This window comes from Neophocaena asiaeorientalis, unplaced genomic scaffold (genome assembly GCF_003031525.2).
Source record: "Neophocaena asiaeorientalis asiaeorientalis breed wild unplaced genomic scaffold, Neophocaena_asiaeorientalis_V1.1 scaffold121, whole genome shotgun sequence".
NCBI lineage: Eukaryota > Metazoa > Chordata > Mammalia > Artiodactyla > Phocoenidae > Neophocaena > Neophocaena asiaeorientalis.
In genome coordinates, this window is record NW_020172142.1 from 1,309,202 (window position 1) to 1,332,350 (window position 23,149).

The window sequence follows — 23,149 nt, forward strand, 5'->3', positions numbered from 1 at the left end:
GAGGGAAGAGATATGGGAACATATGTATAACTGATTCACTTTGTTATAAAGCAGAAACTAACACACCACTGTAAAGCAATTATACTCTAATAAAGGTGTTAAAAAATTATGCTATCTTGTGTCTAAGGAAAAAAAACAAAGAAAATTAAAAAAATAAAAAGAATGAGATCATTTTTTTAACATCTTTATTGTAGTATAATTGCTTTACAATGATGTGTTAGTTTCTGCTTTATAACAAAGTGAATCAGTTATACATATACATATATCCCCATATCTCTTCCCTCTTGCATCTCCCTCCCTCCCATCCTGCCTATCCCACCCCTCTAGGTGGTCACAAAGCACCTGATCTCCCTGTGCTATGTGGCTGCTTCCCACTAGCTATCTATTTTACATTTGGTAGTGTATATATGTCCATGCCACTCTCTCACTTTGTCCCAGCTTACCCTTCCCCCTCCCCATATCCTCAAGTCCATTCTCTAGTATAAATACTGACTTGGAAAGATGTCCATACTATTGCCATAAGTAAAAAGAAAAGCAAGTTACAAAATATCTATCCTCTGGTACTATTTTTAGAAATGGAAGCTAAAACAATACAAGAGAAAAACAATGATACAAACACATGTGATTGTAAGCAAAGTAAAAAGAATGCCAGGACACACATCAAATGTAAGCCATAGTTACACTGGAGGTAGTTCCTGGTTCGGGGAGGGGAGACTTTAGTTTTACTTCTATCATTTCTATATTGCTTGGAGTTGTTTTAATGGGCTGATGGCGTATTCTGTAATTCAAATATTTGAAGTAAAGCTGTCTTCCCTACCCCAAAAATTTTTAAATGGGGAAATTTCCTGGGTACCCTCTGTAATGACCCTCACAAACTGTCAAGAGGTAAACGCAAGACTCACTATAACGAACGATAATGGCTGGAGAAGATGTGAAGGGCTAAGGCTGCATTTAACAGTTCCTGCAACAGACCATCATGATTTCTTATGACTGCCAAATAATGAACAAAGAAACTCGAATTTCTTACTTTTTGGTTATAAAATTCAAAAATGTGGACTTCCCTGGTGGCACAATGGTTAAGAATCCCCCTGCCAATGCAGGGGACACGGGTTCGAGCCCTGGTCCGGGAAGATCCCACATGCCACGGAGCAACTAAGCCCAAGAGCCACAGCTACTGAAGCCCATGTGCCTAGAGCCCGTGCTCCGCAAAGAGAAGCCACCGCAATGAGAAGCCCGCGCACAACACAATGATGAGTAGCCCCCGCTCGCCGCAACTAGCGAAAGCCCGCGCACAGCAACGAAGACCCAACTCAGCCAAAAATAAATAAATAATAATAAAAAAAAGATTCAAAAATGTATTACAGAATTACATGGATTAGAATTCTGCAAAAATTACTGTTTACTGAATCCAGGATATCAAAAAACACCTGGAGTTCTCTTTATGCTAAAATAATCCCTTTCTGAAAAGCTCATATCTAAATAATACAGGTTTGAGGTAGAGAATATACCCCAAAGGAAAATGTATAGGAGATAATACATTTATCCCTAAAAAGGGTTTTTATTTCCATTAAACGAATGGATATTTTATAGTAAAGTTACCAGGCTAATAAAATTAAAAAAACACTTCCTCACAGTAAAAAGCTTATCAAACCAGGCAATTTTTTACAATTGGGAGAAGAAAATTCTCTGCATAAAATGGTTAATTATAGTTATGGCTTTATTATCTAGACATTAAGCATAAATTCCATACGGTAAAGTCTCAGCTTTACAAACTAATGGTTCACTTATTCAAAGAAACTGATCCAGGATTAAAATAAAAGTGAGACTGTTTGTCTGAAGTTTTATACTGTGGGACTTTGTTGCCCCCAAAGCAGCTTTACTGGGAGGCTCTGCCCCTTGCACCTTCGTGATCTGTGCGACACTGCAGGGCACACTCACTGGAGATGAAGTGGCAGTTAGGGCAGCTTATTTTAGAGTTAGAATGAAACTGTTGGCAATACCCCTGGGTACATTATTTCAGCACATTAATGAGGCTATTCACAAAGAGTTTATTACAATAAGAGAGATGTTTATTAGATCCGTAATATGATTACAGAACATGCTGTATGGGAAGGACCTCTGGGAGCTATAGGCAGGATAATTTTGCAGGCATTAAACAAAACAAAAAAGCCAAACACCATTATCAAAACTGCTAACTTCACTGTACCACAGTTATGGGTAAATATCCACATTATTTTTCTGCTTCAAAAATGATGCACCGGCATGCTTTCTGAATTTACGTGAAATCAAAGGGCTTTTTTCAGGGTGGCAAAAATAAAACAAATTCAGGGTGTTTACTGCTCATCTTAAATATGGTCTGAAGGCACCTGGGAATTGCATTTTGAGGTTGTAGCCGTAGGGGTTTTTGCATCGCATGTTATTGTACTACTGAGTAATAAAGATAATGCCGCCACCAGTATGGATACAACAGAGAGAGAAAAGCACACTGGTGGTGGGCGTTACTATGTGCCAAGTGCCGTGCCAACAGTTCTTCACACACTGTTCCTTTAGTCTTCCCAACAACCCCGTGTGGTGTTAAAATGTTCTCCTTTTTTTTGACATGGAAATGGAGACTTACTAACTTGCCCAAGGTCTTTCGTCTGGGCAACCAAAGAAGCCAACACAACCGTAATTAAATTAACTGGTGTTCAGAGGTGACCCAACGCCATCATGGAAATGCCACTGTGCCTTGCCAAACAGCCTCACGTGGACTGTCAAATCAATCAGATATCATCGTTTTGTCTCCCCTTTTTAAAGATGTAACCATTTCTCTTTTTGTTGCTGTTATCTATAAATGCAGAGCTCCGCGTTATTAGGCTATTATCCCCGCTGAAGACAAGTAACAGCAGTTTCCACAGTTTAAAAATCTAGCACACACTGTACGAGGCCGGGATATTTAAAGACCAGCAATGACAAAGTAAAACGCAATCAGTATGACCTTAAAGTAGACATAAAATACCTATATACAATACACACACACACACACAAATATATATATCAAGTTATCTGTTATCCATCAACACCTCACAATTTTAAATGGAGTTTTCTTCATCACCCCGCATGTCTTGAGCGTGACTGTTTCTCTCTGATTAACCAATGGAGAAAAGGTGTCTTTCCACAGAGGAAACCAGCTGAAAATGCTACTTTCTCTGGAGGATCACATAATGTAAAAGCAAGGCTCTTCTGTGTAACCCCTGGCAGGATATATCAGAATAGCTCTCCTACCTGGAGGCTACTACTCACTTCCTTTCCTATGCTATAAAAGAATCACTATGGTTTCATCCCCTTCAGTTTTATTAGGAAAACATCCAATTAGGCCAAAGAGATGCTATTTTCATAGGACACGTTTTCCTATTATCTCTTAGGACACAAACTGCTCCCAATTATTTAATGATTGTGGCACAAAGAATAAATATAATTATATTCAAAGAAATGGTATTTTCATAAGATATGCAGGTGCTACTCCCACTTATCTAATAATTATAGGGCAAAGGATACAAAACAAAAATCTTAATAGTACTTGATGTTTGAAATCTTTTACAAATACAGCACCATGTAGATGTCCACCCTTCTCCTTACAACAAAATAATCCTGACTAAATCAAATATCTAAAAGTAGAAAACAAACAAACATGAAAGTACTAAAAGAAAATACAGGTGAATATATTTATAGTCTTGGAATGAGAAGGCCTTTTAAAAGATGACATAAAATTCAAAAGTCATAAAGAAAAACACTGATGGGCTTCCCTGGTGGCGCAGTGGGTGAGAGTCTGCCTGCCGATGCAGGGGACACGGGTTCGTGCCCCTGTCTGGGAAGATCCCACATGCCGCGGAGCGGCTGGGCCCGTGAGCCATGGCTGCTGAGCCTGCGCATCCAGAGCGCGTGCTCCGCAACAGGAGAGCACACAACAGTGAGAGGCCCAAGTACCACCAAAAAAAAAAAAGAAAAACACTGATAATGTTGACTACTGAATGAAAACTACCTTTATAGCTAAAGTACCAATAAAAATTAGAAATACAAAGAGAAAATAAAAAAGTATATTTGTTATGACAAAATTATAAACTTCTTAATATACAAAGAATTTTTAAAAATCAATAGAAAAAAACTAAATAGAAAACAAATGAGCAAAGATTACACTAAAGCAATTTATAGGAAAAGACACACAAACGGCTAACAAACCCACAAAACATGCTAAATTACATTTAAAATGAAATAAATACAAAACACCAAAGACATACAAAATTTCATCTATAAGAAAAGCAAATGATGTAATTTCATAAAACTCAGTATCAGCAAGGCTGTGGGGAAACAGGCAGTCTCTCTTTTAGTGAGAATGAAAACTGGTTCTCCACCTTTTAGGGACAGCAATTTGGTAATATATATCAAAATTTTAAATTTACAACCCTTTCACCTAGTATATTAGACAGGATTCTCCCGAGAAAGAGCCAACAGGAGATATATAATTATTCAGAAAGAGATGTATTATGAAGGACTGGCTCCCATGGTTATGGAAGCTGAGAAGTTCCATGATTTGCCATCCATGAGCTCGAAGTTCAGGAAAGCTGATGGTATAGTTCTTCTCCAAACCTAGAGGCCCTGAAAACCAAGGGAGCCAATGGTGTAAATCCTAGTCTGAGTCTAAAGACCCAAGATCCAAGAGTTCTAACATATGATGGCAGCAGATGTAAGTCCCAGCTCAAGCGCAGAGCAAATTCACCTTCCTCTGTCTGCTTTATTGAGTCTACTGTTCAAATGCTAATCTCTTTCAGAAACACCTTCACAGGCACACCCAGAAACTACGTGTCACTATAAGCATTAAAAACAAACAAACGAATGAAAACTCAGAAGGGTGCTGTTCTACCCATACATCAGGATTACCGTCTCATGTTTCATTTGCACTTTCTGGCATCATGTATGTGAGGGTCCAGCATAAAAACATAATACATTATTCTATTATTATTTTATATTTTGGTACTTTATATTTTCCCAGTGTTAATGCTCAAAATGTTTTGAACTGATTTTTAAACAATAACTAGTATAGGAAAGAAGAGGTTAGTTATTAAATATTCAATTTATTTTTCTCTCAGTGATAAATTAAGAGAAACTGATCACAAAGTTACACATTGAATTTTCTGTATTTGCAGTGTTTCTGCATGATGGATTTTGTAATTATCTTGGCCTCCACATTCCAAACAGCTTTGAGGTTTCATTTACGTGAAATGTGAGTTTCTTGTTTCTGCCTCAAGTGTATCTTTAATTATGTGCTAAACCACACTTATAAAAAAAGTTGTGAGTTGAAAATTTAACCCTTCCATTCACCCTGACAAAAAGAAAGCCAGGGGAAGCTTAACCAAACAGTTTATACGCAAATCTACTTCTCTGTAAAATGAGTGTTTGTCTACTGAATTTGAAAGTGTATAGTCCAAAAGGCATGCTCTTGATGGTAGAATGATGACAGGAAATGAATTCTGCATGACAAGTCTTTAGTGATGTCATACTGTTGTTCCCGAAGATGGCTCAATTCCAAGGACAGACAGAAACTATGGAAACCTGACTACTAATGACCCTAGGGAATCGAATGAAAATAAAAATAAAAATACCTATTAGAAGGTACACACGTAGGCTTAGAATCCACACAACGATACAGCAATTTCTAAGAAGGATGCTAATCAGTTCAACTCAGTCAAGGTTGATGATTCTCAATTTGTTTCACCAGATCATGCAGACATGGCCCCAAATAAGTCTAAAATTGCTAAGATTCTATGTGAGAATAAGTCGTAACTTTGAACTAAAGATGAATACAATTATCTTTTGGCCCAAGTGATACTTCAAAGTAGGAACATGGAACTGCATGTAACCAAGATTCCTTGAGAATTTTTTTCTGAAAAATACTACACCTTTTCTGATACTGATACTAGGTAGTTTTCATTATCTCTGGAGTGAATTTTAAAATGACAGAGACTGAAGGGACCAGCAGAGCTCTTCTGGTCCAACTACTGACCTGTAGGCAAGACATGGTCATTTTAACTCCCTGGTGAACCTTTCAGATAAATTGGATGAAAAAGGTGCTTTTTACACACTGTGTCAATTGGCTGTGCTGGGTCACTGGATAAGGACATGTTAGGGTCCATCTGCCCAAAATGGCCTGCTTGGGAAGGGGGACCAGGTAGTCATGCTCTTTGACAGTAATTAGAAAGGAGACCCAGGGGCTGCTGCTAGTGACATGCCCACTCAGGAAGGGCATCAAGAATGGAATATTACTCTGCCATAAAAAGGAATGAAATAGGGCTTCCCTGGTGGCGCAGTGGTTAAGAATCCACCTGCCAATACAGGGGACACGGGTTCGAGCCCTGGTCTGGGAAGATCCCACATGCTGTGGAGCAACTAAGCCCAAGCACCACAACTACTGAGCCTGCGCTCTAGAGCCCACAAGCCACAACTACTGAACCCGCGTGCCACAACTACTGAAGCCTGCGTGCCTAGAGCCCCTGCTCTGCAACAAGAGTAGCCACCACAATGAGAAACCTGTGCACCTCAACGAAGAGTAGCCCCCGCTCGCCGCAACTAGAGAAAGCCCACGCACAGCAACGAAGACCCAACGCAGCCAAAAATAAATTTAAAAAAATAAATTTTTTTTAAAAAGGAATGAAATAATGCCATTTGCAGCAACACGGATGGACCTAGAGATTGTCATACTAAGTGAAGTAAGCCAGATAGAGGAAGACTAACATTATATGCTATCGCTTAAATGTGGAATCTTAAAAAAAACGATACAAATGAACTTATTTACGAAACAGAAATAGACCCACAGACATAGAAAGCAAAGTTACAGTTACCAAAGGGGAAAGGGGGTGGTGGGGTGGCATAAATTAGGAGTCTGGGATTAACATATACACGGTAGCATATATAAAATAGGTAAACAACAAGGACTTACTGTATAGCACAGGGAACTCTACTCAATATTTTGTAACAACCCATAAAGGAAAAGAATCTGATAAAAGTATATATCTGAATCACTGTGCTGTACACCTGAAGCTAACACAACATTGTAAATTAACTATGATTCACTTTTTAAAATATAGGAAAAAAAATAAAAGAATATTTTTTAAAAAAGAATTACAATTAGCAATCATCACAATGAATGTAGATCAAAAAAATCTCATTTGCTTTTTTCTAAAAGAAATCACTATTCTTATCATTTCATGGGTGTAGCACAGGTGCCCAGACATGGAACTTCCTGAGCCTAAAGTAGAAGAACAACATTTTAAAATTCAACATAAACTTTTATGCTCTACTGAGATATACCTAGCTGCTCATTTTGGAGGACCAAAATATAGTTTAGTATAGCATCACAGAGTGAATTTATTGCCACAGGAAATGCAACCAAATCGTTCTTCGTCTCCATTGAACAGAACAGTATGTTGACCCTTACTGGCAGAATTAAAGAGTGAATTCTGTTGTAGGAGCTACTGTGAGAAACTTAAGAGTTGCAGAGCTGGTGAACATTTATGAAGTTTTCCTACTGTGCTGGCCACTGGCAGAGATAGTGGGAGAGATACATGCTTCTGAATCATTCAAGAAGCATGGAGTACCCGTCAGATCTGACTCTGAGAATTCAAATCTTAAATTTAGGAAAAAAAAAAACCACCTCACTGTTTACTAAAAATAAGGTGTATTAGGAAAAACGTTCAAGATTCTGAAGCTAGAATTACAGTCCAGATACAACTCTCCATCTGATGGACAGAATGTCAGATATCTCTAGAGAGGAAAGAGCTGGCACTAAGCTGCTTCCTTGCTTTGCTTCCATGCCTTACCTACTATACTCAGGGAAAAGCAAGAAGACCCCTTGGTCCCCACTGATGCAGGGTGAGAGCTGCCTCTGAGGCCAGCTTCTGGCCACTCTTGAGTGAATAATGTTTCCAAGGCTGAGGCTGAATGTCACCTGTCCCGTGCCCTCTCAGGAGGATCCTTGCCCCACATCATTACACTAAACCTTTCTGTTTTATGACTCACACCCTAAATCAAAATTTTAATAAAAAATTGTCGAGAAATATCCTGTTAAGTCCTTGGTATAAATCACTCTACCCTCACTTCTTTTTGTGCCCTTTATACACACATACAAACAGCATGATATAAATCAGCTCGTATTACAATTTTGTAACTAGGTTTCGGCACTTGTTATATCTCATTCGTGCACCCCACAATTATTTACTGACAGCTTGTGATGGCCAACCACTTTGAAAGGGTGGGTAGTAAGGCTGGGAACTAAACAGACAAGTGACTTTCAGTCAAGATAGTGTGTGACTTCAAATTTTGCACTACTACCTCCATAATAAGTACAAGAAGAAAAAAAATTTATACGATACAAATATCTTTGTGGACCAGAAATGAAACAAACACACTGAAGCTTGAGGTTCAAAAGCTGTTAGAAGTATCTATACCAACTAGGATCTCCAATACAATTGGGGCCACACCCCATGTGGAGCTGGGACAAAAGTCAGGCACAGAGTGTGAAATGGAGGTTGGGGTTCCTGTCCACAAAAAGAAGCTGAAGAAGCTGTTCCAGCCTTGGGGCTTCGGATAATAAATGAAGCTGTTCTACTGTTGAAAAGAGCAGCAACAGAACCCGTGCCAAATCCCCTGCAGGCTCGATGTCTGGATTTGTAATAAATCCAGTATCATCATGATATTGGAATTTGGGGACCCAGAGCAGAGTCAAGGTAACCATAATATCACTAGATAGCAAGGGGCTGGTGCAGAGAAAAGAAACAGCAGCATCACAAAATACAAATAACTTCCACTCTTAATGAGCCTGGCTAGGAAGGAAGCCTGAAATAGAGAAAGAGAACCACCAAACACAATGACTACCGGGTGAATTCATTCAGGAAGAAATGAAAATAATAGAGTAGCCTCAAAAGGACTTATTTTTAACAGTTTCCTTGAAGCATAACTGACATGCCAAAAAACTACACATATTTATAACATACAGCAATCAAGGTAACAAACATATCCACAAACTTCAAAGGCATCTTTCCACCAATACCTCACTATTTTGATTATAGTAACTTCATAGTACATCTTGACATCAAGTAGTGTCAACCCTTCAACTTTGTTTTCTTCCAAAGTTGTCTTGGCTATACTAAGGTTCTTTGTATTTCATGAACATTTTAGAACAAATTAAACAATTCCTACAAAAAAAAATATCGTGCTGAAAAAATTCCCAGAAACACAAAAGCAACCAAGACTGAATCATGAAGAAGTAGAAAATGTGAATAGAACTGTAACTAGTAAGGAGATTGAGTTAGTAATCAAAAATCTTCTGCAAGTACCTCTGCAGACCACAACAACACAGAGCCTAGGTGCGCACACCTCCTGGTGTGCACATGGGGCTGGCTCCTCAGCTACACGTCAAACACCAATTCTGCTGCCCGTGCTGGATGCCAAGTGAGATAATGTGATTTTTTAAAAAATAGTCTCCTATTTTCCTTTCTTTCATTTATTTATTTACTTATTAACATTCTTATTTATTTATTTGGCTGCTTAGGGTCTTAGTTGCAGCACACGGGATCTTTATTGCGGCATTCGGGACCTTTCCTTGCAGTGTGCGGTGTGTTCGTTGCAGCGCATGGGCTTCTCTCTAGTTGTGGCACGTGGGCTCAGTATTTGTGGCACGTGGGCTCCAGAGCGCATGGACTCAGCAGTCACAGTGTGAGGGCTCTCTAGCTGTGCCGTGAAGGCTCCAGAGCGCGCAGGCTCAGTAGTTGCAACACATGGGCTCTCTAGTTGTGGCGTGCTCTCTAGAGTGCACAGGCTTAGTTGCGCCACGTCATGTGGGATCTTAGTTTCCCAACCAGGGGCGGAACCCACATCCCCTGGCGGATTCTTAACCACTGGACCAACAGGGAAGTCCCTATTTATTTATTAATTTTTTTGGCCACACCGTGCAGTTTGTGGGATATTAGTTCCCCAACCAGAATTGGAGGGCTTCACTGATGAATTCTGTTAAACATTTTAAGAAGAACTAATACTAATCCTTCTCAAATTTTTCTCAAAAATTGAAGAGAAGGGAACACCTAACTTGCTCTATGAGTCCAGCATCACCCTGATTCCAAACCCAGAAGACAGTGTAAAAAATAAAACTACAGATCAACATCCCTAATGACCAATGACGCAAAAATCTTAAAATTCTGGACAACCAAATTCAGCAGCCTATTAAAAGTATTAAACACCATGAACAAGTGGGCTTTATTCCTGGAATGCAAGGATGGTTCAGTATATGAAAATCAATCAATATAATACACAACAACAGTACCCAAAGCAATCTACAGATTCGATGCAGTCCCTCTCAAAATCCCAATAAAGTTTTCTGCAGAAATAGAAAACCCCATCCAAAAATCCATATGTAATTTCAAGTCACCCCAAATAACCAAAACCATCTTGAAAAAGGACAATAAAGCTGGACTCCTTGATGTTAAAACTTACTCTACAATGATGAAACCGGAAGAATGACATACAGACTAACTGAAGAGAACATAGATTCCAGAAATAAACCCACACATATATAGTCAAATGATTTTTGACGAGGGTGCCAAGACCGTTCAATGGGAAAGGATAGTCTTTTCGTCAAACGGTTCTGAGAAAACTGGATATCTGCATTCAAAAGAATGAAGTTAGACCCTTACCTAACACCATACGTGAAAATAAACTCAAAGTGAATGAAAGACCTAAGTGTAAGACCTAAAACTATAAAATTCTTGGAAGAAACACAGGGCAAAATCTTCATGACACTGCATTTGGCAACGATCTCCTGGATATGACACAAAAGGCACCAGGCAACAAATGAGAAATTAGGCAAACTGGACTTTATGAAAATTTTCAAGAAGTATGCATCAAAACACAATATCAACAAGGTAAAAAGGCAACCCACAGAATGGCATGAAGTATTTTAATATCATGTATTTGATAAAGCGTTAATTTTCAGATTACAGTTTCTCAATACTCGACAGCGAGAAACCAAACAACCTCATTCAAAAATGGGCAAAGAACGTGAATAGACATTTCAAAGAAGATATCCAAATGATCAATAAGCACGTGAAAAGATGCCCAATATCACTAATAGTTAGAGAAAAACACATTAAAACTGCAATGAAATACCACTTCTATGCTAAAAGAAATAAGCCAGTCACAAAATGACAAATAATATATGACTCCACATACATGAGGTACTTAGAATAGTCAAAATCACAGAGACAGAAAATATTGGGTTGGCCAAAAGTTTTGTTCATTTTTTCCCGTAAGATGGCTCTAGCAGCATTTAGTTGTCTTTAACTTCATTGGAAACAATTTTGTTAGACTGTGTGTGACAGCTGTCATATCAGCGTGCATATAAAAAGAACTTACCAAAATTGGTGGATTTTTGTGTAGCCATCTTAATACTGAAGATGGAAGAAAAAAGGGAACATTTTCGGTATATCATGCTTTATTACTTCAAGAAAGGTAAAAACACAACTGAAACGCAAACAAAGACTTGTACAGTGTATGGAGCAGATGCTGTGACTGATCGAACGCGTCAAAAGCGGTTTCTGAAGTTTCATGCTGGAGATTTCTCGCTGGCTGATGCTCCGCGGTCGGGTAGACCAGTTGAAATCGAGAGCGATCAAACTGAGACATTAACTGAGAACAATCAACGTTATACCATTCGGGAGACAGCCGACATACTCAAAATATCCAAATCAAGCACTGAAAATCATTTGCACCAGCTTGGTTATGCTCATCGCTTTGATGTTTGGGTTCCACATAAGTTAAGGGAAAAAAACCTTCCTGACCGTATTTCCGCATGTGATTCTCCATTGAAATGTAATGAAAACGTTTTGTTTCTAAAACAAATTGTGATGGGTGATAAAAAGTGGATACTGCCCAATAACGTGGAATGGAAGAGACTGTGGGGCAAGTGAAATGAACCGTCACCAACCACACCAAAGGCTGGTCTTCATCCAAAGAAGGTGATGTGTATATGGTGGGATCAGAAGGGAGTCCTCTATTATGAGCTCCTTCCAGAAAACCAAACGATTAATTCCAGCAAGTACTGCTCCCAGTTAGACCAACTGAAAGCAGCACTCAATGAAAAGTGTCCAGAATTAGTCAACAGAAAACACATAAGCTTCCATCAGGGTAACGCAAGACCGCATGTTTCTATGATGACCAGGCAAAAACTGTTACAGCTTGCCTGGGAAGTTCTGATTCATCCGCCGTATATACAAGACACTGCACTTCGGATTTCCATTTATTTACGTCTTCACAAAATTCTCTTAATGGAAAAAATTTCCATTCCGTGGAAGACTGTAAAAGGCACCTGGAACAGTTCTTTGCTCAAAAAGATAAAAAGTTTTGGGAAGATGGAATTATGAAGTTGCTTGAAAAATGGCAGAAGGTAGTGGAACAAAAGGGTGAATACGTTGTTCAATAAAGTTCTTGGTGCAAATGAAAAATGTGTCTTTTATTTTTACTTAAAAACAGAAGGCACTTTTTGGCTAACCCAATAGAATGGTGGCTGTGTGGAGCGGGGAAGGGATAGTTACTGTTTAATGGGTATAGAGTTTCAGTTTTACAAGATGAAAAGCATTACAGAGGTGGATGGTGGTTATGACTGTACAACATTATGAATATATTCAATACTACTGAACTGAGCACTTAAAATTGATTAACGGGGTAAATTTTACGTTATGTTTATTTCATCACAACAAAAAAAGAGAAAAAATTCAAACAGCCCTTCTTCCTTGGCCCAAATCATGTAGTTAGTTATTCCCTGCACAGGGCCCCAGGGAACCTAGAAGCATAGCAAAAGAATTTCTATATTGTACTGTATGATAAATTGGCATGTTTGTGTACCCAATGGCTGTTCTTTGATCTTATGCATGATGCTTATGAAGGTATACTGAGGACCCTGTGTATTATTATCTGCAGAGTATATGCTGGATCTCTGTAATTCAATAATTTTTTGTCAGGAGGCTACAAGTTTACAGCCAAGAAGAAATGCCAGACACTTCACTAAAAGAAAAGTTATCCAGAGGATATTACAGGAGATCAACATAGGAGATGCTAGGTGAGGACTGCAATCCTACCCAGACTGCAGAGGGACAGCTTTCCGGTGGCCAAGAAAGGCATGGTTAATATGAAAAGTATAAGCCAGGCTGAAGACTGGCATTTTTGGCATATAATAAGGAAAACCTTAAAACCAATTCTCTCTTATAAATTTGAAAATACTTATTTTAATAGGGGAATATTTAGGGGCTTCCCTGGTGGCACAGTGGTGAAGAATCTGCCTGCCAATGCAGGGGACACAGTTCCGAGCACTGCAGAACAACTAAGCCCATGTGCCACAATTACTGAGCCTGCGCTCTAGAGCCCGCGAGCCACAACTACTGAGCCCGTGCACCACAACGACTGAAGCCCGCACTCCTAGAGCCTGTGCTCCCCAACAAGAGAAGCCACTGCAATGAAAAGCCCGCACACCGCAATGAAGAGTAGCCCCTGCTCACCGCAACTAGAGAAAGCCCGCGTGCAGCAATGAAGACCCAATGCAGCCAAAAATAAATAAATAAAATAAATTTATTTTTAAAAAAAGAAAATATTTATGTCAAACAACTACCCTGCTTTGTCTTTTCTTCAGGAGACATAGTCAACTTGTTATATATTTTATTAGCCATATCTTACTCACACTACGGTTACCAATTGAGGGTTCAAAGAGCCCCTTGAAATTCTGTATTGTGTACAGAACTTTGCATATAGGTGAGTCTAGGCATTTTTCCCGGAGAGTTTAGAATCATCAGATTCTCTAAGTAGTTCACACTCAAGACAGACTGAGAGGACTTCCCCGGTGGCGCAGTGGTTAAGAATCCGCCTGCCAATGCAGGGGACACGGGTTCGAGCCCTGGTCTGGGAAGATCCTACGTGCCGCGGAGCAACTAAGCCTGTGAGCCACAACTACTGAGCCTGAGCTCTAGAGACCACAAGCTACAACTACTGAAGCCCGCGCGACTAGAGCCCGGACTTCGCAACAAGAGAAGCCACCGCAACGAGAAGCCCACACACCGCAACGTAGAGTAGCCCCCGCTCACCGCAACTAGAGAAAGCTGGGGTGCAGCAACGAAGACCCAAAGCAGCCAAAAATAAATAAATTTATATTAAAAAAAACAGACTGAGAATCCATCTTATACCCACAGTTCACTATGATTTTATAGTGTAAACATGGGTCGTAAATTATGGGTTGACAGGTTTCATGCTCCCTGAAGGATAAGTACGCTTACTTTCACAGGACCCTATCTGAAAAGAACCTCAAAAGCTAACAAGTTCACTCTCCTTCCTTTAGGTAAAATACCTCTACAATTACCCAAGTCCAGTGAAAACTAAAAGTCTGCTTATTTTTCCCTGTGGGAAAGCAATTCCAGCACCTCATTCTGTAACTTATCACATTTTTAACAACCACTGTAAAAATTTATCTTTGGTCTGTATGTGCTCCAGTTGAGGCCCTCAATAGCCTTATTACTATTTTTCTTCACTGTATACACAGCTGTAAATGTGTATTAATCTTTTCCAGAGAAGACATATTGTTTGTCGCAGGCCATTTTTAAACCTAATGACTCCAGTGGTAAATGTGTACGTACACAACACAGTTCACACACTTTAGGCAGACATTTGGCCAATGTACTAGAACCTAAGTGTGATCAAGTTACTAGTAACAGGAGTTCAGAGTCCCAAAGGCTGGGGAAAATATCTCAGAGGATACACTGCAGCAAGAAGGGGCTCTCCAGCTATTTCTGGCAGCTGTAGTGTAGGCCAGAAGTACGGGTGTCGTGGCATCTGGTGGAGGTCTGACCTTACCGGGGGCCCACAACATTGGGCCCCTCTGCAGCCCTCATCCTAGCCTGGCCTGTGATCACAGTTCCACTGCTCTCCCTAGTGGAGACTGTACATTCCAGGCTTTCCCGAGCACTGGCACCCCGACTCCCCCTACTTGCCTGCCTCTCTGGGTTCGTCTCCTGTGGTCCTCCCTACACAGACATCGGACCCTCCAGGCCTCCCACCACCAGCAGCGGCACCCTGCCACCCTCTGTGTGTCTGCCCGCTAGCTACGATTCACCGGCACTCTCAAGGGTTGCTTCCTGCTTCCCAGCGATTGTGGACGAGCTCTGGCCTGGGCAACCCAGCAAATTTGCCCACTGTCCTGTGGGCTGTAGTCACACCTTCTCCAATGAGGTCTGACCCACAGCCTTGGGGAAGAGGTATCCCCTTTCAAGTTTGTCCTTCCTGAGGTACTCGCCCTCTCCCTCAGCTTTCGGATACCCTACAGAGTTCTTTTGAAATCTTACATTTACTCGTCAATTATAGCTTAATAATTCTTTGTATTGAAATTCTTTTATTTAAATCACTATGTGGTTGGGACCCAGACTGACGCAATCACAATGTTCTTTGTGCTCATCGATAATATTTGCTAACAGTGTATTTTCATTGTTTTTATTTTTCCTTCTAGTTAAAGTATATTATGGTTAAACAATGTGGTCTACACAATTCCTACTTATTGGAATTTATTGATATGCTTTTAACCTAACGCATGGTGAACTTTTTAAAGTATTTCCAGAAAATTGAAAAGAAGGTACAGTCTCTATTTTCAGGGTAGAGAGACAGATATACTTCTATTAATCTTACTAAAGTTTTCATATCCTCTATACCAGGGGTCAACAAAGTTTTTCCGTAAAGAGCCAGATAGTAAACAACACAGGTCTGTGGACTACAGAGTCCCTGTTGTAACTCCTCAACTCTACCGTCAAGATGCAAAAGCAGCCATAGACAATTGTCTGTGTGGCTGTATTCAATAAAACTTTACTTACAAGAAGAGGCAGTGGGCCAGAGTTAGTCCACATGCCTTAGTTTGTCAACCCCTGCTCTACCTCATCATTTTCATCCACTTGAGTCGTCAAGCAATGAGAAAGACAGGTTAAATCTCTTGATATTACTGTACTTTGTTTTCCCTATATGTTTTGGTCTTTCCCTGTACGTTTTGGTCCTTCTCTGTTTTTATAGTTCCATGCTCTGATATTTGACACAAAAAGGTTCATAGTTATTGTATCTTCCTGTGGACTTTACTCCTTACCATTGTAGAGTCCTTCTCTTTGTCCTGATAAAGGTTTTTTGTTTGCATTAAACCTTACGTCTAATAGAGGAAAACACTTAGAAAGAAAATATACAATAAGACAATAAAATTAAGACCAAAGATAAGTTTAAGAATAAATCTAATTGGAATAAATTCAACTATTAAAGCAAACCTCAGAATGTGGCAAACACCAAAACCCTGTCTATAAGATACATATGTGAAATAGAGTGTCCTAGAAGTTTACCTGAAATAGATTCTTCAACTGCCTTTAAGCTTTATTGTTTAAATCTTATATGCTATTAATATAAGTATTATCCTACATACCATATATTGCATCAGTTATATTTAGTGGGGATATTTTGAGTCTTTTATATGGCCTTAAAGAGTGCATGATTTGGTTAGTCTTCCCTCTGTTCACTGGAGCCCCATCTATGTCCTGCATATTTCCAAAATATACAAACAGCTCATACAACTCAATAACAAAAAAAAACAAACAACCCAATCAAAAAATGGGCGGCAGACCTAAAAAGATATTTCTCCAAAGAAATATAGATAGCCAACAGGCACATGAAAAGATGCTCAACATTGCTAATTATCAGGGAAATGCAAGTCAAAACTACAATGAGGTTCAAACTTCAAGTCTCCATTGGGTTCTTTTCACATACTCAGTAGTCTTGTGCAGTCTCATCTGTTTTCGTGTAATTTCACTTATTTCATTCTATTTCTATGGAGACTGTGGTGGATATGCTCTAGCTCTGTCTGCGCTTCTGCATTTCAGGGTAGTCCTGCATGCCAAGTAACCCTAAAATATCTTTTTGAAAGAGAACTGACGCCCGCAAAGGATTTCTTCTTCCTTCTTGGAATTCATTTCTTGATTTTCCTTTTTTTTTTTTTTTTTTTTAACCTCACATCCATTAAGAAGAATTTGAGGCTCTGCCTTACTTAAATATCCACTTAAATGAATGATTAGCCACCGCATATTAAAGTAGAAATTTAGTATTTCCAGGCTAAATAATCTTCTGAAACTTCTTTCGGTTCTAGTTTTGAAAGGAATCAAAAGAGCACAGCAACTCAAGACATCATGAAATTCAAATAAAATCACTTCACGCTCTGCAACGACCTGAGAGACACACAAGCAGGTGTGTGAGCTCTTACCAGCGGGATAAGCAGGCTGATAAGGTCTGTCAGAGGCTTGCCGAGCAGCAGCAGGTCTTCTGCGGCCTGAGTGTCCCCTCCAGAGCCGGACTTCTGTGCCTGAACAGGGGGAGGAGAGGGGAAGGGGGTCTTGGAGATTAGTCAGTTTGGCCGCAGGAGACAGGTCCACCCAGTCCCAACAGATGACGGCGCAGAGGAAGCATCTGACCTCAGGCCCCTGAAGAGAAGCTATGCTGGGTAATCATGTGACAGAGTACACACACTGCCACCAGCTGAGGCCACAGAGGCGGATCTGGGTGCACCACAGATAAAGCAATAACCAGGGCTGTCGCTGGAGGGATGATATTGATGTTCACACACTGCACGCAGTAAAGCACTTTACCTTCCCAACCATCCTGGGACGAGGTGCAGTTATCCCCATTTTTCAGGGGAGAAAACTAAAGTTCAGAGAGGTTGAGTAGTTTGTCTAAAGTCCCACAGACAATGGGTGACAAAGCTGGAGGATGAATCCAGGCTAAATGCCCCCAAATCACACAAGCTCACCTCTTCTGGGCACTGTTATACATACACATTATATGATGCAGACCAAATGCATGATGCTGTGCCTTCCTTCTCTATATGCACACACCTGCTCAAATAACATCTAGAATATTGATCGAATGAACAGGCTTTGGACCACTGCATGAAGAAGCTTCAGATACAGGTCTACATTGCTTAGGAAGTACACAATGGAAGTAAGAATTCAGAAATGAGTGGCTTTAACTTTAAGTGTGCCTTTTCCAGGAGTTTTATAGAACTGCCTCATTTCAGAGAAGATTTCTATCATAGAGATGAATAATTTCATACTGAGAGAAGGCACTGATTATTTATTGTATTTGCTATAGCACATACACATTTCATTCACATACACCCTCTCTGTTTTTAATTTCACTCAGAACAAAACTACTTTTAGGTAATGACCTTTGCCAGAGCCTTTTTAAAGCAGGCTGCCCCGCCTTAGGTCACTAACATGGACTCTGGGGCCCCTCACATAAATGCCAAGATTCCTTCTGCCTTCGGGCGTATGGAGAGAATTTAAGTGGCGCGCTTTCCTTCGTTCAAAAAAAGGAAAAAGAAAAAAAAAAACAGGATGTTGTGGAAAATCAGACACCTGCCTTTTAACAGCTTGCACCTCTCTGCAGCCAAGGGGGACAACAATAATTGGTAGCTAGGAGTTTCCTCTCACCTCTCCCCTCCCCTATCCCTACTTCAACCCTTGGCCTCTATTAGAGAGGTGAAATTTCCTCCCAGAAAACAAAGGCGTAGCACTACCCTAGGTCTGAACCTTTCTGAGGTTCGGCTGTTGATCCTGCCTTCTGAAGCACCATGTGAGGTGGAATATCGGCCTTTGCACATTAATGTTATCCTTTAGAGAGGACCGACTGTCTCTTGGGAAAAATAAGGCAGTCTTGCAAACCAGCACCTAGGCAGGGAGGGGCATGGGGCCACTGCTTCCTTTCCAAGCACACATAAGCAAGGAGACACGGCTACAAGCACAAGCACACACTGTGGGACTCTTCCCGCCAGGATATCCAGTGGGCCTCCAGACCCTCCAAGGTCTACAGTCATTTGTTATTGTCACCAAGAAACAACCTGACCCTGCCCGCCAGTATTCGGGTACCACCTCCTTATAAAGATGCCAGGCGTTCCAGAAAGGGAATGCTATAGCTTGCAGAAGAGGCAGGTGCACATCAGGAAGGCATATGAAATTCAACTCTCCTCACAAAAATCCAGGCCCACAGCAGAAACTCTGTGCGCCAAGGGGATCACATGTGGGTAGCCGAGCAACGAATACAGGGGCCTGGCCAGCCTCTCTCAGGGTCTCTCCAGCTCCCCAAGGGCACACTCTCCAGAGTCAGCCTCTCGATTCCCAGATACCTTATGTGTGCATTCTGCAAGGGGCTCTTTCCACAGCAAGAAAACCCACCTCTGCCGTGATGTTGCTACGGTCCTCCCTGTCCAGTCCTCTGCCTTTGCCTCTGTCCCACTGATCCCTTTCAGCAACTCACTGCCCCAGTCCTTGCTGGCTGGTAACCAGCCCCACTCCTGGCCATCCACGGTTCTTGGCTCACCCAGCTGTTACAGCCTGGGCAAGAGGAGAGGGCAGCCTGAGTTGGGTGCTAGCAGTAGTGCTTGAGGCAAAATCTAAATTATTTGCTGACAAATTAAATGAGAAATATGAAAAAGGGAAATTTTAAGAATGACCCCCAGGTGTCTAGTTTGCACAGCAGGATGAGAGGGGCAGGGCTTGCTGGCAGGAGAATGGTTTGGGAGGTGAGTCCTGAGCTCCACTTTAGACATGTTGAATTTGAGGGGACTGTGGGGCATTCTAGTGGTCACGTTTAGGAAGCTACTGAATATATTAAGTACGGATCTCAGACGAGAACTCCAGGTACAAATATAAATTTAATAGCTGTAAACATATAAAACACGGGCATGTCAACTTAGGAGCCATATGTAATATTAAATGGCATTACAGCATTACCCAAAATGAGATAAGGGGATACAGCTAACTTCTTGGCACAGGAAGAAAGGCCAGGAAGAATATAACTCTATCACATCTACCACTGCTACATGAATCTAGTGCACGGGGGGCAGGTCCTCAACAGAGCTTTGTTACATAAACACAGAGGTACGGCACCTGTAGTGAACAAGAGTCAATTCCTCGGGCAGCTGCTGCCAACGTCTTAAGCAGGTTTAAGCACAACAGAGCACAACGTGCAATGGTGTGGCCTAGACAATTCAAGTCAACACTCGGTGTGCTCCCCAGACACCATCACCCACACGCTTGCCATGCACAGATGATACGACTCAGTCCCCACTCTGTAGAACCCCACGGTTTCATTAAAAGAATGGCATGCTTTACGATGGAAAACAGTATGGAGGTTCCTCGAAAAACTAAAAACAGAGTTGCCGTATGATCCAGCAATATGACTCCTGGGCACATATCCAGACAAAACTATAATTCCGAAAGATACATGCACCCCTATGCTCATGGCAGCACGACTTACAGTAGCTAACACATGGAAACGGCCTAAATGTCCATCGACAGATGAATGGATAAAGAAGATATGGTACCTATATACGATGAACTACTACTCAGCCGTTAAAAAGAATGAAATAGTGCCATTTCCAGAAGCATGGATGGATCTAGAGATGATCATACTATGCAAAGTAAGTCAGAAAGAGAAAGACAAGTACCATATGATAGCACTTATATGTGGAATCTAAAACACAACACAAATGAACTTATCTATAAAACAGACACAAACATAGAGAACAGACTTGTGGTTGCCAAGTGGGGAGGAGTGGGGTGGGCGAGGGAAGATGGATTGGAAGTTTGGGATTAGCAGATGCAAACTATTATACATAGAAGGGATAAACAACAAGGTCCTACTGTATAGCATAGGGAACTATGTTCGATATCCTGTGACAAACCATAATGGAAAAGAATATGAAAAAGAGTACACATATGCATAACTGAGTCACTTTGCTGTACAGCAGAAATTAACACAACACTGTAAAGCAACTATACATTAATAAAATTTAAAAATAGAAGAAGAAGAATGGCAAGCTTTCAAATAACTGCACTAAAGGCAGAGTGTGAAAACTGCCACAGTGGAGGAGGGAATAGAGGAGCTGGGGCGGGAGTAGGAAAAGGTGACACAAAGTCACCGTTTGGATGGTGGGGACGAGGTCTGCAGGGAATGACATGGAGAGCCGGTGTTTCAGGTGCTGGAATCACGTGAGGAAAGGCCGGGAGTGAAAAGGCACCGGATCCATGTGGAAAATGCCAAGGTGACTGTTTGGCGTGCGCATGGGCTGCATAAGGGCTGGCGGACAAGGCTGGAAAACCACCCTGGGGCTGATCATACGAGGCCTTGACCGTCTTGCAAAGGAGTTAGAAAATGATATGTAGATAATGAGATGTCATCGAAGTTTTCAAGGGCAGGAGAGAAACGATGAGGACCACGGACTACAGCAGACAAATCTCACTTGTACTCAGCCACCAGACAGGGTAGCTCATGGGGGACAACAATAAGGGCAAAGCCTGGAGGAGTCGAACTGGTAACTCCAAGGGATACTGAAACAGAGACTGTAGCCCCTACCCTGGCAGCCTTCACGTGGGTGTGAGATCAAAGACGACTCAGGGGCCACATTTCAGTCTTCCAGGCAATGCCGACACACCTGCCGACCAACAGCAGTTAAACCGTCCTACTACCAGAGTAATGTATCAAGCTGTCCCCCATCACTCCAGAAGTGAGAGACAAGGCCCAGACTGGGAAGTCAGGTGACCTGGATTTTAATATTGAATATTTTCTTTCCCTAGCCCCCAAACTTGGTAGCATCCCCCGCCGCTGTTCACTCTGCAGGACGCTGTACCTCCCAGGGGTGAGGCATCTCCGTGTATTAAGATGATGATTTGCTCCACTATTTGGGTGTTGGCCGTCATACCAAAATGAAGCTCCCTGACACCTAACACCCTTCTTCTCTTGATTCCTGCCAAAATCACAGGTGCCAAGCCCTAGGCTAAGCTCACAAATGCAAAATAAAACCATAAATTTATATCTCGTAAGCCTGCTAGGAATTAGTTCTCTCCGTAAATACGAACTGAGTGCCCTCCCATGTGCCAGGACACAGAAATGAAGAAATCATGGCCCCCAGGAACCCTCTGTAAACAGAAAGGGGAGGTGAGCACCTTTCTTCTTGTTGCTATTGATAATACAGCAACCATTTATCGCTTACCTTCCCTGGGCCAGGTATACTTAAGGCACATCATATTTACATATCTTGTGTTCTCTCATTTAAGTCCCCTGCTGAGTAGTTAGCATGTCTACTTTACAGACAAGGAAACTGATACTCAGGAAAAGTAACATGCCCAGCGCCTCACAGGTAAAAGTGACGTGGCTGGGGGCTTCCCTGGTGGCGCAGTGGTTCAGAGTCCGCCTGCTGATGCAGGGGACATGGGTTCGTGCCCCGGTCCGGGAAGATCCCACACACCACAGAGCGGCTGGGCCCGTGAGCCATGGCCGCTGAGCCTGTGAGTCCCGCAACGGGAGAGGCCACAACAGTGAGAGACCCATGTACCGAAAGAAAAAAAAAAAAAGTGACGTGGCTGGGATTCAAATCCAAGGTGTTCCAGCCTGCAAGGCCCAGGTGCTCCCACCACACCAGTGAGTCCTGAGCATCTATTGGTCTCTGCTTCCACATCCTTCACACACAAACTCACAAGGTAGGTTGGGGATAGGGACTGGACTCCTAGCAGAGATTCTGACACCTCCCTCCCCTACTCTTCACCTTCCCAGTACACATTCCTGCATCATATCCCTCTCCTCCCTGAAAAAGAAAAGCGCTTCATAAATCTAAGCACTATTATCATTTTAAACACTGGCAACACTCAGCTCTTCTACTTTCGAGAGGTTCCTGTTAAAAGCAGACATGAGCTTTGAATGCAGAAGAATCCCAGGTGTGCAGACAAATGGAAGAGGTGACTTGTGCTTTGGAAAGAACTTTCAGCTCAGTGTTCTAGAAGGACGTGTCGTTGGCGCCCACTCCATTTCTTTTCGCAACCTTTTCCCTAATTCAGTCTCAAGGACCCTACCTCTTTCAGACTGACACCAGGTATCATGTAAATCAAAGTCGGTCATCAAGGTCAAAAGCAATACCTGGCAGATATTATAGGGAAAGATTTAGAAAGATGAGAGCAGTAAAATACAAAGTGGTGCTGAGGGCTTCCCTGGTGGTGCAGTGGTTGAGAGTCCACCT

General features: G+C 41.5%; 1 protein-coding gene across 2 annotated transcripts in view; it reads right to left on the reverse strand.

Annotated features, from left to right (window-relative positions):
- ULK4 (unc-51 like kinase 4) overlaps nucleotides 1–23,149 on the reverse strand; it is a 511,648-nt gene that overhangs the window by 139,814 nt on the left and 348,685 nt on the right. For both annotated transcript variants that reach the window (XM_024753918.1, XM_024753910.1), the window contains one exon: nucleotides 17,345–17,443. In XM_024753918.1, coding sequence (XP_024609686.1) covers nucleotides 17,345–17,443 — 99 coding nt within the window. The remainder of the gene's footprint in view (nucleotides 1–17,344; nucleotides 17,444–23,149) is intronic.